At 36.0% G+C, this 17,641-nt stretch overlaps 2 protein-coding genes and 1 long non-coding RNA gene across 3 annotated transcripts in view; 2 read left to right on the forward strand and 1 right to left on the reverse strand.

The window, feature by feature from the left end:
- Positions 1 to 5,002: 5,002 nt before the first annotated feature.
- On the forward strand, positions 5,003 to 6,635 carry LOC110207360 (BTB/POZ domain-containing protein KCTD1-like; the record flags this gene model as incomplete). Its single annotated transcript, XM_020984944.2, is given in 1 exon segment — positions 5,003 to 6,635. A coding segment is annotated over 1 exon segment (816 nt), but the record flags the coding sequence as incomplete, so codon positions are not given.
- A 6,429-nt stretch (positions 6,636 to 13,064) lies between these two features.
- LOC110207509 (uncharacterized) lies at positions 13,065 to 17,641 on the reverse strand. Its single transcript, XR_002324201.2, has 5 exons — positions 17,551 to 17,641; positions 16,530 to 16,560; positions 15,790 to 15,893; positions 14,407 to 14,537; positions 13,065 to 13,346 (listed from the first exon to the last, which is right to left on the reverse strand). It is a non-coding gene; the product is annotated as an uncharacterized LOC110207509 (long non-coding RNA).
- The window catches only part of LOC110207507 (liver carboxylesterase 1-like), a 50,219-nt gene continuing 48,740 nt past the window's right edge, over positions 16,163 to 17,641 (forward strand). Inside the window, 1 exon segment of the mRNA XM_020985201.2 lies at positions 16,163 to 16,422. Within this exon segment, the coding sequence (XP_020840860.1) occupies positions 16,347 to 16,422 (76 nt within the window). The 5' untranslated portion in view covers positions 16,163 to 16,346.

Below are 17,641 nucleotides of genomic sequence, written 5' to 3' on the forward strand. Positions count from 1 at the left end.
AACGGAAGGAAACTCAGAAATTATCTTGTGTAGCCCCTTCATTTTACAGCTTAAGAAAGTGAAAGTATAAAGAGTTGAAGTGGTTTTCCCAAGATCAGACATATAGTAAATAGGAAAAATAGGCCTGAATCTCAAGCCCTTTGATTCCCAAACTAATGTTCTTTCCATTTCCAGGCCCCATTTTCCTTCTTTGTAAAATAGGGGAAACAATATGCAAGCAATAATATGACTTACAGAGAGATCGATTTAGGACAAATTTAATGACTAGACCTAAAAAGTAATTATTAATGCTTTGATTTCTATGTGAAGGAGTCCTCCAGTACAGTTGCCAAAGGAATTGTGATTATTCCATTATTTTTGCTTAAATTATTAAGCTTTTAACCTCTTATCTTTCTATTCCCCCTGCCAATTAAACAAAAACAAAAGGAGCAAAGAAAAAAAAGTAATAACAAATATTCATAATGAAGGAAAGCAAAACCTTTATTGGCCATGTCAAAAAGAGTATGCTTCATTCTGCATTTTGACTTCATCACCCCTCTTTTAGGAAATAGGTTGCATGTTTTATCTTTGGTCCTCTAAAACTGTTTTCTTTACATTTGACAGAATTCTAGACACTTTCAAAGTTCTTCTTTATAATACTGTTTTTTATTTTTACAAATTATTCCCTTGATTCTGCTCACTTCACTCTGGGTCAGTTCATATAGACCTCTGAAACTGTCTATTTTGAAATTTCTTAATGGTGTAATGATATTAATTTTATTCATATGCCACAATCTGTTTAGTCTTTCCCAAATAGAGGGATACTCCCTTAGTTTCAAGGTTCTTACTAGGTCAAAAAGCTCCTGTAAATATTTTTTGTACATATGGGCTTTTCCTTCTTTCTTTAGTCTCTTTGGGGTATATACCTAGGAGTTTTACAGCTGGATCAGAGGGTATGTACAGGTTAGTGCCTTTTTTGCTTACTTCAAAATTGCTTTCCCTAATGTGTGGATCAATATACATCTTCACCAACAGTGCTTCCGTGTTCCTGTTTTCCTACAGCTTGTTTAACATTAGTCATTTTCTGTTTTTTTACTTTTAAAAATTTTTTCAGAGGTGTATTTTGTCATTGGTAACCTGATGACTGACAGGCAGAAATTTGGAGTTGCTTCAATCTTCATTTCTTGGATTATTAGAGATTTGGGGAATTTTTTCATCTATAGTTGATAGCATAGATTTAATTTGAAAACTTCCTGTTTGTATGCTTTTATGATGGATCTATTTTTTGGAATGGCTTTGGTTCTTAAAAATTTGAATTAGTTTCTTATGTATCGTGAATATGATAGACACATTGCAAAGATTCTATTTCAGGTATGTTTTTATTCTCATTACTGTTTAACTTTTTTTTTTTATCGATGACTTTATTAATGATAAAGGCACCTCAGTCTTTCAGATAATATAAATCTGGCAGGTTACTTAGACAATAGAATCAGATTCCAAAAAGACCTTTCTGGTTTAGAGCATTTAACCATGCTTAATTAATTGAAATTTAATGGAGATGAATGAAAAGTTTCATATTTATGCTAAAAAAGTAACATTAGATATACAAAGTGAGTGTGGTTTGGCTAGATAGCAGTTCATTTGAAAAAGACCTGGGGTTTTAGTGTATTAAAAGTTCAACAGAAGTCAAAAGTATGATGACAACCAAAGCTACTAACAAAATCTAACAGAGGAATAATGACCAGGACTAGTGAAGAAATAGGCCCATTGGTCCCTTTCTTGGTCAAATCATATCTGGAATTGGTTAGGTCCTGGGCACTACGTCATCATCATCATCAATATCATAACAATAATAATAATAATAATAAAGTTATTAATAGGGTAGAAATAATCCAAAGCAGGGAAATAAGATAGTAAGAAGTATAAGGATCATACCACATGATGACTGGTTGAAGGAATTGAAGATATTTAACCTAGAGAGGAGAAGACCAAGCTTCCTAGTTGAAAAAAAAAAGAGTAGATTTATTCTGCTTTGCCAAAAGCAGAATAAGAACAATGGATGGAAGCTGAAAAGTGTCAAATTTAAGACTGATTTAAGGATAATTTCCTAATAATGACAACTAACACAAAAAAGAATGAAGACTCTGAGTGATCATTTGTTCAGAATATTGTTATCAGGATTCATATTCATGTTTGGGGTAAATTAGATGACCTGTGAGGTCCCTTTCAACTCTGCTATTATTATTATTTTTATTCTGGACCTTCTAGCTCTACATTTTAACATTCTAAGTACTAAGGAGAGAAAAGGAATGACCCATCCTTTTGCAAGAACTCTGGTCAAGAATGCAGCTCCCTCTCCTCAAATATTGATAATAAAACAATAATAATAGATAAGGTAACAAAGTATTAACTGGGCTCTAGACTTTGATCGAGAGGAAATGTTTCAAAACTCTGAGTCATGTTCCATGATTAAGTATTTCGGTTTGGAAGTAGTGGCTTAGGAAATAGTCAGTAACATACTTCTGTTTGGGAAATTAAGGGGTTTTTTTAAGCATCCAAATTTTATTTATTTATTTATTTTTTATTAATTTATTTTGATTTATCAACAATCAATTCTATAAGCTTTTGAGTTTTAAATTTTTCTCCCCTTCCCTCCCCAAGATGGCATGCAATTTGATATAGACTGCATGTGTACATTCCTATTAAATATATTTTCACCTTAATTATGTTGTAAGGAAGAATTAGAAACAATAAAAGGAACCACCAGAAAGAGGAAACAAAACAAAACAGAAGAAAAAAACAGCAAATGTATGCTTTGATCTGCATTCAAACTCCATAGATCTTTCTTTGCATGTGGATAGCATTTTCCATTATGAGACCTTTGGAGATGTCCTAGATGCTTGCATTGCTGAGAAGGGCTAAATCTATCAACATTAGCTATCCCACAACATGGCTGTTACTGTGTACAATGTTCTCTTGGTTCTGCTCACTTCACTCAGCATCAGATCATACAAGTCTTTCCAGGTTTTTCTGAAGTCAGCCTGTTCATCATTTCTTATAGCACAATAGTATTCCATTACATTCATATATTACAACTTGTTCAGCCATTCCCCAAATGATGGGCATCTCCTCTGTTTCCAAATTTTTGCCACCCCAAAAAGAGCTGCTATAAATATTTTCGTACATGTGGGTCCTTTTCCCCATTTGTATGATCTCTCTGGGATACAGCCCTATAAGTGCTGCTATAGCTGGGTCAAAAGATATGCACATTTTCATAGCCTTTTGGGCATAGTTCCAAATTGCTTTCCAAAATGGTTGGATTATTTCACAACTCCACCAACAATGCATTAGTGTTCAAATTTTCCCACGTCTTCTTCAATTTTTATCATTTTCCTCTTTTGTCATGTTAGTCAATCTGATAGGTGTGATGTGGTACCTCAAAGTTTTTTTGATTTGCATTTCTCTAATCAATAGTGATGTAGAGTTTTTTTTTCATTTGACTATAGATGGCTTTAATTTCTTCATCAGAGAACTGCCTGTTCATATTCTTTTAGCATTTGTCAATTGAGAAATGACTTGTATTCTTATAAATTTGACTTACTTCTTTTAGAAATGAGGTCCTTATCAGAGACACTGGTTGTAAAAATTCTTTCCCAGTGGAAATTAAGTTTTTAATACTTTATTGCCCTAGACAATCTTCAAGTGCCAGCTTTTCACATTCAAAGAATTAAATACTTTAGTTAAGATGAGGAAAATGAGGCAAGGGTTAAATGATCTGCCAAATGTAACAGAACTAGCAAGTGAGGGAGACTGGATTTTACCTGCAGCTTTCCTGACACTTGGTCCAACACATTATTCCTTTACTTCCTGTGGTTTATTGTAAGTGCAAAATAGTTGTGAATTATTCACATTTAATATTTGTATTTGAAGGTCTTTCTTATGGGTGCTTACAAAATTTGTTGTGTCTTTTGAGTTTGAAGTACAGTTTGTTCCTTTGTTTTTCCTTGAAGTCAAACTTTGGATTCTTTTAATTGGCCCTTTGTCTTCTGTGTTCTGTTCTATTATTTTCTTGAATTATCTTTCTGCCTCATTGTTTTCATTTTTTTCCCTTGAAATGTTATTTTTGAAAGATCTCAAACTCTCAAGTAGTTTCTACTTACTCTGTTTCCAAAATCCCTATGTTCTACTTATATGGAGATCATGTTTTCTTACAACATTATTTCATTTTGTTTCTCTTCTTCCAGATTGTCTTTTGCTTTTGTATAATTACATTATCAATAAGTTGTTTTCTTTTTTGTTTATTTGTTAAGGTTTGCTTTTTTAAAAGATATTTATTACTTCTAACATTCTTTTCTTTTTAAATTTTGAATCCCAAATTTTCCCCTCCCCATTCCTCTCCCAAACATTAAGAAGACAAGCAAAATGGTATCAATTATACGTGTGAAATCATATAAACCATTTTAAAATATTAACTATATAACAAAAAAGGCAAAAAAAAAATAAAGAAAAGTGTACTTCAATTTGCTCCCATAGTTCATCAGTTCTCTCTCTGGTGGTAAACAGTATTTTTTTTTTTTTTTGGCTCTTTAGAAGTGCTGTGGGGACGAGGCAGATGCTGGGCGTGTTTCACTCCTTTGAGAGAGTGGGAAAGTGAGCTGGGAGCCGCGCGCTATCCCGGGGCCCCCGCGTCTCGCCTCGCCGCCAGCGAATAGGTGAGGGAGAAGTCGCCGCCGCCGCCAGCCCTGTCCCTCTCCCAACCCTCGCCGGCTGCGCCCTGGCCGCGGGGCGGGAGGTGTGCGGGGGCTCTCCCCGCCTCCCTCCTCCAATGCCCTCATTACTTACCTGCTCTACTCCGCTCCGGGAGGCCGGAGAAGCTCCTGGCAGCCCCCTGGAGCCAGGCCGCTGCCGCCGCCGCCGCCCGCAGCAGCAGCAGCAGATCCCCACGCCGAGTTCTGGGGGCGAGGAGGGGACGGGGGAAGGCGCACCGCTTCTCGGCCATTACTTAGAGGAGTGAGGCCACCCCTCTCGCCGGTCCGCCCTCCCGGGGCCGGGACTGCCACTCTCCAGCCAGAGGGACAGTGCAAGACCTCTGATCATTAGATCCCCTGCCTCTCCATTGAACAATCAAGGTATTCCTACTCCAGCACAGCTCTCAAAATCCAATGCACCCGTCCACATTGATGTGGCTGGTCACATGTATACCAGCAGCGTGGCCACACTCACCAAATACCCTGAATCAAGAATTGGAAGACTTTTTGATGGCACGGAGCCAATTGTTTTGGACAGTCTCAAACAGCATCATTTCATTGACAGAGATGGACAGATATTCAAATATATACTAAATTTTCTACGAACATGAAAACTACTCATTCCGGATGATTTTAAGGACTACACTTTGTTATATGAAGAGGCAAAGTGCTTTCAGCTTCAACCCATGTTAATGGAGATGGAAAGATGGAAACAGGATTGGGAAAATGGTCGCTTTTCTAGACCCTGTGAATGCTTAGTGGTACGAGCTGCCCCACATCTCAGAGAGAGGATTACACTCAGTGGTGATAAATCTTTGATAGAAGAGGTGTTGCTAGAAATTGGAGATGTGATGTGTAATTCGGTCAACTCAGGTTGGAATTACGGCTCAACCCACGCCATCAGATTTCCACTGAATGGATATTGTCACCTCAACTCAGTTCAGGTGCTTGAGAGGTTGCAGCAAAGAGGCTTTGAAATTGTGGGCTCCTGTGGAGGAGGGGTAGACTCTTCCCAATTCAGTGAATGCGTACTCAGAGGAGAACTCACCCGCACCCTACTTCATTTGAATAAGCAGGAGAGTCTGGATTGACCAGACATGTTTCTTATGGAAAAAAACAAAAACAAAAAAACAAAAGGGACATTCATGTGCAGTTGGGACACCAAACCAAGTCCTGGAATGAAAATCGAATAAAGACACATTTACATCAAATAAAGACCATACCTGTATTCATATGGGAACAATTGGAATAGTAATAATAACCTCAAGGTATAAATATATATATATATATATATATATATACATACATACATACATGTCAAAAGGTAGGAAATGCAAATAATAATAATAACAATAATAACAATAACGATGATGTGGTAGCTGACTGACGTTGCTGCTGTGATGGCCATTAAGTGTCCTGAGCCTTCCTGATGCTCGCTTATCAATAAACAAGCCATGAGCAGTGAGGACACAATCTCCTTATGTTTTCCATTGCCAAACAGCCATCCAACCATTCATTCTCTCACTCTCTCTCTCTCTCTCTCTCTCTCTCTCTCTCTCTCTCTCTCCTCACTTTTTCTTTTCTTTTTTAACACCTTGAATTGAGTTCCTTTGCAGATGGAGGCTAGGAGGCCTCTCTTAAGGAGGGGACAGTTCAGGACTTCAGAATCCCATTCACAATCACATTGCATCTAAAAGTTGTTAGACTGAAAGTTTAAAACATAGCTTGTAGGAAGTCTCACCTTTTCGTCTGCCTCGCCAATGTGAACATCACGTTGTTTTTAAACTGACAGTTTTGCAAAAGGGCCAGAATTGTTACTCGTTAGAGTTTGCTCTGGTTTGAATATGTGGCTTGCCTACAATTTTTCAAATTTTATAATGTATTAAGTACAATAAATGCTGTTTAAAATTAAAAAAAAGTGCCATGGATCATTTTATTGGTCAGAGTAGCCAAATCTTTTACAATTGATCATCACTGCAGCATTGTAATTAATCATACAGAAAAATGTACCACTTCTCACTTCACTTTGCGTGAGTTCATTCAGGTTTTGCAATGATTTTTTTTTCTGAAACCAATTCCTTCATCATTTCTTATAACGCAATAGTACTACATCATAATCATTTGCCATAATTTATTCAGCCATTCTCCAGTTGATGACCATCCCCTCAAAGAGAGCCTCCCTAAATATTTTTGTTCACATGGGTCCCTTTTCTTCAATTCCTTTAGGAAGTATACTTAGTAGTGGTATTATAATTTTATAGCCCTTTGGGCATAGTTACAAATTATTCTCCAGAATGATTAGACCAGTTCACAGCTACACCAACAGTTTATTGGTGTACCTATTTTCCCTCATCCCCTCCAATATCTCATTTCTGAAAGGTGTGAGGAGGTGCCTCAGAATTGTTTTAATGTTCATTTCTCTAATCAATGACTAGAACATTTTTTAAGAGGCCAATGGTAACTTTGATTTTTCTTCTGAAAACTGTTCATATTACTTGACTATTTCTCGAATGGGGAATTGCTTTTATTTTTTTTATAAATTTAACTAAATTCCCTAAGTATTTAAGAAATGAGGCCTTTATCAGAGAAATTTGCTGTAAAAACTGTTTGATTATTTCATTGTTTATGGCACTTTTGAGAAAAATGTAGTTTCCCTGATTATCTTTTTTTTTAAAATTAGATCAATTTTTGCTGTTGCTTTGTCTAAGACCATGATTGTTACTCTTGCTTTTATTTTATTTTTTTCACTTCAGCTGAAACTTACTAGGTTCTGCTCCAGCCCTTTGTCTTTCCCTCTGTGGGTCTTTCTTTTTCAAGAGTCTCTCTCTCTCTCTCTCTCTGTTTTAATATACATTTATTTATTTTTAGTTTTCAACATTCACTCCCACAAGTTTTTGAATTCCAAATTTTCACCCCATCCCCCCCCTCTCCCCACCCCCAGATGGCATGCATTCTGAATATCCCTTCCCCTAGTCTGTCCTCTCTTCTATCTCTCTCCCCTTCTCTTATCCCCTTCCCCTTCCATTTTCCTGTAGGGCAGGATAGACTTCTGTACCCCATTTACTGTATTTCTTATTCCCCAGTAGCATGTGAAAACATATTTTTTAAACGTATGTTTTTAAAACTTTAGGTTTCAAATTTTCTCTTCCTCCCTCCCCACCCACCCTCATTGAAAAGGCAAGCAACTCAATATAGGTTGTACATGTGCAGTTATGCAAAACACTTCCATAGTAGACATGTTGTGAAAAACTAACTCTATTTCCCTTAATCCTATCCTGCCCTCCCATTTATTCTATTCTTTCTTTTGACCCTGTCTCTCCTCAGAAGTATTTAATTCTGATTACCCCCTTTCTCAATCTGCCGACCTCTCTATCATCTCCCTGCTTTCTTGTCCCCTTCCCCCCTACTTTCCTGTAGGGTAAGACAGATTTCCATACCCAATTGAATGTGTATGTTATTCCCTCCTTAAGCCAAATCCTATGAGAATAAGATTTACTCATTCCCTCTCACCTTCCCCTGTTTCCCCTCCACTGTAAGAGACTTTTCTTTTCTGTTTTTTTTTGTGAGATAATTTACCCCATTCTACCTCTCCCTTTCTTCTTCTCTGAGTATCATCCTCTCTCATCCCTTAATTTTATTCTCCAGATATGACCCCTTAATCTTCAACTCACCCTGTGCCCTCTATCTATCTATCTACATATATGTACATATAATTTTTTTCCTCCAACTACCCTAATACTGACAAAGGTCTCATGAGTTATAAATATCATCTTTCCATGCAGGAATGTAAACAGTTCAATCTTAATAAGTCTCTTATGATTTCTCTTTCCTGTTTACCTCTTCATGTTCCACTTGAGTCCTGTATTTGAAAGTCAAATTTTCTATTCAGCTCTGGTCTTTTCATCAAGAATGCTTGAAAGTCCTCTATTTCACTGAATGACCATTTTTTCCCCTGAAGGATTATACTCAGTTTTGCTGGGTAGGTGATTCTTGGTTGTAATCCTATCTCCTTTGCCCTCTGGAATATTATATTCCATGCCCTGCGGTCCTTTAATGTAGAAGCTGCTAAATCTTGTGTTATCCTGATTGTGTTTCCACAGTACTTGAATTGTTTCCTTCTGGCAGCTTGTAATATTTTCTTCTTGACCTGGGAACTCTGGAATTTGGCTAATATTCCTAGGAGTTTTCCTTTGGGGATCTCTTTCAGGAGGAGATCTGTGGATTCTTTCAATTTCTATTTTGCCCTCTGGTTCTACTATATCAGGGCAGTTTTCCTTGATAATTTCTTGAAAGATGATGTCTAGGCTCTTTTTTTGATCATGGCTTTCAGATAGTCCAATAATTTTTAAATTCTCTCTCCTGGATCTATTTTCCAGGTCAGTTGTTTTTCCAATGAGATATTTCACATTGTTTTCTAATTTTTCATTCTTTTGGATTTGTTTTACAGTGTCTTGATTTCTCATAAAGTCACTAGCTTCCAATTGCTCTATTCTAATTTTTAAGGAAGTATTTTCTTCAGTAATCTTTTGGACTTCCTTTTCCATTTGGCCAATTTTTCTTTTTAGGGCATTTTCTCCTCATTGGCTTTTTGGACCTCTTTTGCCATTTGGGTTAGGCTATTTTTTAAGGTGTTATTTTCTTCAGTATTTTTTTGGGTCTCCTTTAGCAAGCTGTTGACTTGTTTTTTGATTTTCTTGCATCACTCTCAGTTTTTCCTTACTTCCCTTACTTGCTTCTCAAAATCCCTTTTGAGCTCTTCCAAGGCCTGGGACTGATTCATATTTTTCTTGGAGGCTTTGGATGTAGGAGCTTTTGACTTTTTTCTTCTTCTGGTTGTATATTTTGATCTTCTTTTTCACCAAAGTAAGATTCTATGGTCTGACTATTTTTGCGCTGCTTGCTCATGATCCCGGCCAATTACTTGAGTTTTAAACTCTTTGTTAAGGTAAGAGTCTGCTTCCAAGGTGGAGAATGTACTGTCCCAAGCTTAGGGGGCTTGTACAGCTGTTTTCAGAGATACTTTTAGGGACCTGTAAATTTTCAGTTCTTCAAGGTGGTATGATAAGGGGAGGTGTTACTCCTTTCCTGGCCTGTGACCACAGATATTCCTTTCTGTCCTGTAACTGTGAGGAAGGGTTCCTCTTCACAGCCACTCCAAGACCCACCACACCAGCATTCCTCCTCACCCCAGCATTGCTGCCTAGAACTGTGACCCAGATCCAAACAGAGGCAAAGCAAGTGATTACTGCCTCAGCACTGGCAAAGAGATCCCTTCAGTCCCTCTCTGATCAGCCACTAGGTTCCCCCTCAGTCTGTGGGCCAGAAGCTTGGGAAGCAGCTGCCCCCATGCTCTTGGGGAATGGAGCTGAAACCCACCTTTCTGTCTCAGCACCGACATAAACAGACTTTTCCCACAGACCTTCTAAATTGTCTTTGGCATTCATGGATTGAGGAGTGTGGAAACCTCCACAGCCGCCCCCAATTCAGTCCTCTGAGGCCTGCTCCAGGTTCCCTGTGGCCTGCGCGCCCACACAGCACTGCACCATGCTCCCAGTCCGGCACTATACACCTTTCTGATTAATCATCCAGGTTGTCTTGGGCTGGAAATTTATTTCACTCTGCGTTTTTGTGGGTTCTGCTGCTTCAGAATTTGTTTAGAGCCATTTTTTATGAGTATTTGGATGGGTTTGGAGGAGAGCTCAAGCAAGTCACTGTTTTCACTCCGCCATCGTGGCTCTGCCTCAAGTGTGTCTCTGTATATTTATATGTATATATAGTTTGTGCCTTAGTGTTTTCTACTTCTCCCAGCAGTTTTTGTCAAATACTGAGCTCTTGTCCCAAAACCTTGGGATTTGCCAATTTACTACTGTGCTTTGTGTACTTAATCCATTCCACTGATCCACCACTCTATTTCTTTGCCAGTACCAGACTGCATTGACAATTACTACTTTATAATACACTTTAAGATCTAGTACTGCTCGGCTACCTTGCCTCACGTTTTTTCATTACTTCTCTTGATATGCTTGACCTTCTGTCAATGCAGTTGCATTTTCTTATTATTTTTTTACTTCTATAAAATATTTTTGGTAGTTTGATTGGCATGGCAATGAGTAGTAAATTAATTTAGGTAGAATTGTCATCTTATGACAATTATGACTGAGCTAAACCATGAAAAATTGATATTTTTCCAATCAGTCAAATTTGACTTTGTGTGAAAAGTGCTTTGCAATTGTTTGTAACTATAATGTAGTACTGGAATTAAGTGTTCTTTATAAATGTTTGGTAGAGTTCATTTGTAGGTCCTTCTGGCCCTGGGTATAGTTTCTAAGGAAGTTCATCAGTGACTTTCCCCCTTTCTTTTGCTAGGATAAATTTATTTAAGTATTCTCTTTCCTCTTCTGGGTATTGGACAATTTATATTTTTCTAAGTATTTATCCGTTTCACTTATATTGTCAGATTCATTGACATATAATTGAGCAAAATAGCTCCTAATAAACACTTCAATTTTATTTTCACTGCTGAGGAATTCATCATTTTCATTTTTGATGTTGGTAATTATCATTTTCCAGCTCTTTTTTAAATCAAATTAACCAATGGTTTGTCTATCCCCCCCCCCATAAATCCAGCTCTAAGTTTTATTCATTATCTCAATGGTTTTCTTACTTTTAATTTTGTTAATCTCTAGTTTGATTTTAAGGATTTCCAATCTGGTGTTTAATTGGGTATTTAAAATTTTTTCTTTATTTAGTTTTTTTTGCTCTTGTTGCATGACCAATTCATTGATCTGCTTTTTCTCAATTTTACTGATAACATTTAGAGATATAAATTTTATCCTAAATACTGCTTTGGATGCATTCCATAAATTTTGGTATATTATCTCATTGTTATCATTTTCTTTAGTGGAATTATTGATTGTTTCTACCATTTGTTCTTTGAACCACTCAATTTTTAGTATTAGAACTTTTTTCATTTCCAATTAAGTTTAAGTTTATGCTTCCATGGGCTTTATTGAATGTAATTTTATTGTATTATTATCTGAAAAGCATTTAATATTTCTGCTTTTCTGCATTTGATTGTGATGTTTTTGTGTCCTAATACGTTGTCAATTTTTGTGTAGGTTGTCATGTGCCACTGACTAAAAGGTATATTCCTTGCTAACCCCATTCAGTTTTCTCCAAAGGTCTATCACATTTAATTTTTTCTAGTATTATACTTACCTAAACTTTTCTTTTGCTTATTTTTAGTTAGATATATCTAGTTCTGAGAGGAGAAAGTTGAGGTCCCCCACCAGAGTAATTTTACTATTTCCTCCTATAACTCATTTAAATTTGTTTTTTTAATTAGATGTTATATCATTTGTCACATATAGGTTTAGTATTTATATTATTTCATTGTCTATGATACCTTTTAGCAAGTTGTAGTTTTCTTCCTTATATCTTTCAATTAGATCTAATTTGGTTTTGCTTTGTCTGAGAGCATGATTGCTACCCTTCCTTTTTTTGTTGTTGTTTTACTTCAGCTGAAGTATAATAGATTTTGTTCCACTCCATTTCCTTTATTCTGTGTGTGTCTCTCTGCTTCTGGTGTGTTTCTTGTAAGCATTATATTCTAGGATTCTGTTTTTTAATTCACTCTGCTATCTGCTTCCATTTTATGGGTGAGTTCAACCCACTCACATTCACAGTTATGATTACTGATTTTGTATTTAACTCCATTATATTTTCCCCTGTTTATCCTTTTCTCTTTCTCTCTGTCTCCTTTCACTGTCTCCCTCCTGACATGTATTTTGCTTCTGACCACTACCTCTCCCAACCTGGCCTCCCTTCTATCAGTCCCCCCCCCACTCTTTTTTTTCCAAACTTCTCCCTTCCTACTTCCCTGTAGGGTAAGATAGCTTTCTATAATAAACTATGCCTGTATGCTATTCCCTTTTTGAGCCAATTCTTATAGGAGTAAGGTTCAAGCTATTCCCACCAACCTCCCATAAATCCCTCCATTGTAATATGTTTTTCATGCCTCTTCATGTGAGATAATTTACTCCACTCTAATTCTCCCTTCCATCTTCTCTCAGTGTAATCCTCTTTGTCAACCCTTAATTTTGTTTTTCTGTATATCAGCCTATCAAAGTCAACTGCCCACATCTTCTGTTTATGAATAATCCTCTCAATTGTCCTAAAAGTAATAAAGTTTTTTAGAGTTACAAGTGTCATCTTTCTGTGCATGGATGTAAACAGTTAAACCTTACTGAACCCCTCATACTTTCTTTTTCCTATTTACCTTTTTTTGTGTTTCTCCTGAGTCTTGTATTTGAAAATCAAACTTTCTGGACAGCTCTGGCCTTTTAATCAGGAATGCTTGAAAGTCCTTTATTTTATTAAATATTAATTTTTTTCCTCCCAAGTGGTTTTACTTAGTTTTGCAGAGTAGAAGATTCTTGGTTGTAATCCTCATTTGCATACCAGAATAGCATATTCCAAGCCCTCTAACTCTTTCACATAGAAGATGCTAAATTCTGTGTAATCCTGACTGTATTTCCAAGATATTTGAATTGTTTCTTTCTGGTTGCTTGAAGTATTTTCTCTTTGATCTGGGAGCTCTGGAATTTGAGGATAGTATTCCTGGGAGGAAAAAGAAAACTATTTACTAAGTGTTTTTAAAGGACTTTAGCATAACTATTTAAACCAGACCAAAAAACCCCCCAATATTTTCTCCACTAATCAGTTAGTTAATATGTGGTTGTTAAATTTTCACTTAACCTTTCAAAGTCGTGAGAAGTTTTTTTTGTAATCTTACATTGATTGTGGAAGGTAGACATATAGTACTTGTCAAAAAGGTATTCCTAAAAAAATTCCTTAAATCCTTTTTATTTCAGTGGGATCAAAACCCTCTTGCTTTCCTCTACTTGCTTACTTACTCTCTCCTTTTGACCCAATCATGTCCAAGATTATCTACAGACTTAATCTTCATTCTAGCAAATTTTTCTTTACATTATTATTTAATTCTTGGATCCAATCAAATCAAATATTGCTGAATAATCACTACTGTAAACAGTTTAAAATCTAAATTTTTGCAAAGACCATTAATTGCTAGGATTTCAAGTTTCAGGGCCCGCTGTTATCAATCAGCTAATGCTTTAACTTCTCAAAATTAACTCACATTGAAAAGTGATCATGAGACTATAACTGTTGGCATGTAATTTTCAGCATTATATTGGTTCTATTAAATGTAAATTGAATTACAGTACCTTTTGGCAGTACACTTACACAATTCCTTTGACATTTAAAGAGAATGATATAGCCTGGATACAGAATTTCCTAAGATCTGTATACTACTTTCACTAAGCCTTTGATTGTAAAATATTATCCTTTATTATCTATATTAAAAATTTGCCTCATTGTCAAATAGTCAACAATGACTCGAATTAGAAGTGTCCTTTGATTTGTATCATAATAATTTCTTGATTTGAAGTATCTGAATTTATTTAAATTTCATACATTCATTAGATTTAACAGGAATTGCACCAAAAAAGTCTGATGGAGACTGTAATTTTCTGAAGAGCTCAACGTATAACGTTTTCTCTATTTCATTGGAAATCACTCAAAGACTAACTCTATTTCTTCTATTTTTTACCCTAACATAATTTGTTATTCTTCATAGAAAATGTTATGTTTTACTTACTTTTCAGTTGCTTCCTGATTCTAAAAAAAGTTGTGTTTTTTTTTTCTGATTCGGGGTGCACTTTGGGATTCCCTTTCAATGTGAGAGTCACAATGTAGGGCTTGTAGTAGGGCTTCCTTGATGTCTTTAGGCTGGTTGTTTAAAATCAATAAGGAAAACAAGTGTAAATAAATTCCAACTTTACCTACTTTTATTCTTTTGAAGACTGAAGGTGATCTAAAATTTTTCCTCTTATACCTTCTAATAAAAAAAATCACATTTCCATCCTGCAATAAATTTTACATTCCTGTTAAGTGCATCTTTTAAGTTTAACTTTTAAAGAGTGTGTAATCTACACTAAAATCAAAACCAGTTTCTCAGGATGGCAACCAAAAACTTCAGATTCAGAGACTAACAAACTGAAACTGCTTTGGAAGTATTCTGCTGACCTTAAAGTGAAAGTTACTGTTCTTATAAAGTGAGACTCGAAGAGTTAGAAATTTAATCTCAATCTTTAATTGGAATTGCCCCCAAAATCTGTTTCATCATTGCTCCTTAGGCTGGCTATATGTTGAGGTAGAAGAAAGAGAAATTGATTCAAGTCAAGAGACCTGAATTCAAATCTTGCCCTGATATTTTTCTATGTGAGTTTGAGTAAATGACTGAATTATTACAATAGGTAATTTCTTCACCTGTAAAATGGATGTAATAATATTTTCCCTACCTATCTTACAGAGTGGTGTGCAAAGTGGTAAACCTTGCAGTGATGGAGACATATGCATTATTATTTCTATTATGATGTCATTATTTCTGTTTGTTTTCCAAAGTGACTCTGTCGTGTCAGTAAACTTCTTTTTCCTTCCCATCTCTCCACACAATATATATTTAGTCTGCAATCAACACTTAATGTTTCTTGATAAATCAGAGGATTTTTCTCTAAATAATTCAGAATTCTAATGTCTTTGCACTGATGAGAAAATACATGTGAGAAGAGGTTGGAGGAGTTCTGCAAGGATACCCTGTAATATAATGGGTGGGAGTATCTGTCAGAAGACCATATTAATAGAATTTTACTGAGCCAGCCTCTAACCTGGGAATACTCAGAGCTGCTCAAAGTAGGCCTAGAGACAGGAATGCCAGTAATCAAGTAGAAGTTTAATTAATCAGTTCCAGAGTGAGGAATGCTCTCTAAGCTGGAGTAAAAGCACAACTTATGTACATATATCACAAGTGGGGAAGGAGGAGGGAAAGGTGGATTGCAAACAATTATTTCCAGGGCCATAATATTGTGGTCCTGTGCGAATGGTATTGTTCCAAGCATTTGGAGATCATTAATTAATGGGGTGCAGGACCAGAGTTCTGTGACAGGAATAGGTTCTACAATTTTTTATTCCCTTCACTTACCATATACAGGAGTGTAGTGATTGTGAGAGCATTTTCAAGGATTTGATCGATCTTTTCAAGCTGCATTTTAAGACTGACTTCCAAGCCAGAGTCTCCTGAGAAATCTAAATTATTAGTATATTTATTACACATGTCATATATATTAATGCAAAAATCATAATTCCCTTCATACCCATTAGACCCCAGTGGCTTTCATCATAATACATTGTGTGACTAACTTTGTGTGCCCTGGAGAGAGGATGAAAGTTCAGCACGCTTTCAGGGTGAAAGTGCACCTTCATTAACCTTGGCCTTGTTTACTGATATGGGTATTCATTTTTATAATAGAATGTTTAATGATTAGAGTTCTTCAAAGAAAGAAGCTGAGTTAATTGTAGGGAGAGTCTCAAGACACTAAATCTAGTTCTTATCAGGAAAGAGATGAAATTTTTCTTTTGCTTTTGCGTGACTTGGCTTTCTCTGAGACAGTCCAAGTGTGAGTCACTCAATGAGTCTACACCTGCGCAGCTGAAAAGCAAACTTAGCCCTTAAACACAGCTCAAATCTCCGCACTGGGCATGTGGCAAAGAACTCCCAGAAAGATGTGGCTGATTTCCCTGGTTATCTGCTCCTTCATTGCATTCACAACTCAGGGTAAGATTTTGGGGTTATTTTTTCCTCTTTCAGAAACAAAACAAAGCAAAACAAAACAAATAAACAAAAACTATAAAAGCTACTGAGAGTTTTTAGTAGTATCTCACCTAAAAAGTCAGCAGGGCCTGGTCAACCTTTCTGGAAAAAACAAATTTTATTATGAATTAAATTATCAAGAAATAGTCCATCTAGCATAAGAAGCCAAGTGGGCAAATTGGGGCAAATTTGCATTACAGATACAGACATAAAACCAAAAACTATTCTTTAATAGTAGTCAAAGGAGAAGAATAAATATTTCTCAAAAGAATAATTGAAAATTATTAACAATAATATGAAGGAAGACTCCAAATGAAAGAAATTAAAAACAAAACAACTCTGAAGTATTACTTCATACTCTACAAATTGACAAAGACTATAAAATATTGGAATAGTCAGTGTTGGAGGAGTTGTGAGAAGATAAATACATTATTGTATTTTTGGTGGAGCTGTGAATCAGTATAACCATTTTGGAAAGCAAATTCAGGGGTTTTAAATAAAGTGTCTAACATATCTATAACCCTTGAACCAGCAATTTCACTACTAGACTGCTGGCTTTCCAGAGATGAAAGGGATAGCACTATTCATATATTTTCAGGCTTTTTTAATGTGTTGACTGCTTTTGTTGATTGATTTTTTTCATTTTTTATTTAAAATATTTATTAAATGAGATGACTGGGAGGAAATAGAGGAAGGATCTGGGAGAAATTCTGATGATGTTAAACCAAAGGAGGTCAATAAAAATTCATTTTAAAAAAGGGAGACATTTAGAGCTGTGTGACTTTGAGTAAGCCACTTCTATGTTCCTTACTTTCCTCATCTATAAAATTAGGATAATATTACTATTTATCTTGTTCATTTGTGAACAAAATTTTTGTAAACAAGAAAGTCCTATGGAAATGTGATTTTCTATTATTATAGTATCTATGGAGCAATTTCATTTCCATTCTCTCATTTGATATTTAAAACAGCCCTACAGGGAGCTATTATTACTTCCCACTTATAGGTGAGGAGTAGAAGGCCCAGAGAACTTTCTTCATTTTTCCAAGACCACTTAGTTAGTATGGAACAGAGCTAGGTATATATACATACCCAAGAATCTTGATTCCTAGTTCAATGCTGATTCTGTTCTGCCATGTTGGCTCCTCAAGTGGAATCATCTTTTCCTCTCTCAATGTTGCAC

This window comes from Phascolarctos cinereus, unplaced genomic scaffold (genome assembly GCF_003287225.1).
Source record: "Phascolarctos cinereus isolate Bilbo 61053 unplaced genomic scaffold, phaCin_HiC Scaffold_2;HRSCAF=192, whole genome shotgun sequence".
NCBI lineage: Eukaryota > Metazoa > Chordata > Mammalia > Diprotodontia > Phascolarctidae > Phascolarctos > Phascolarctos cinereus.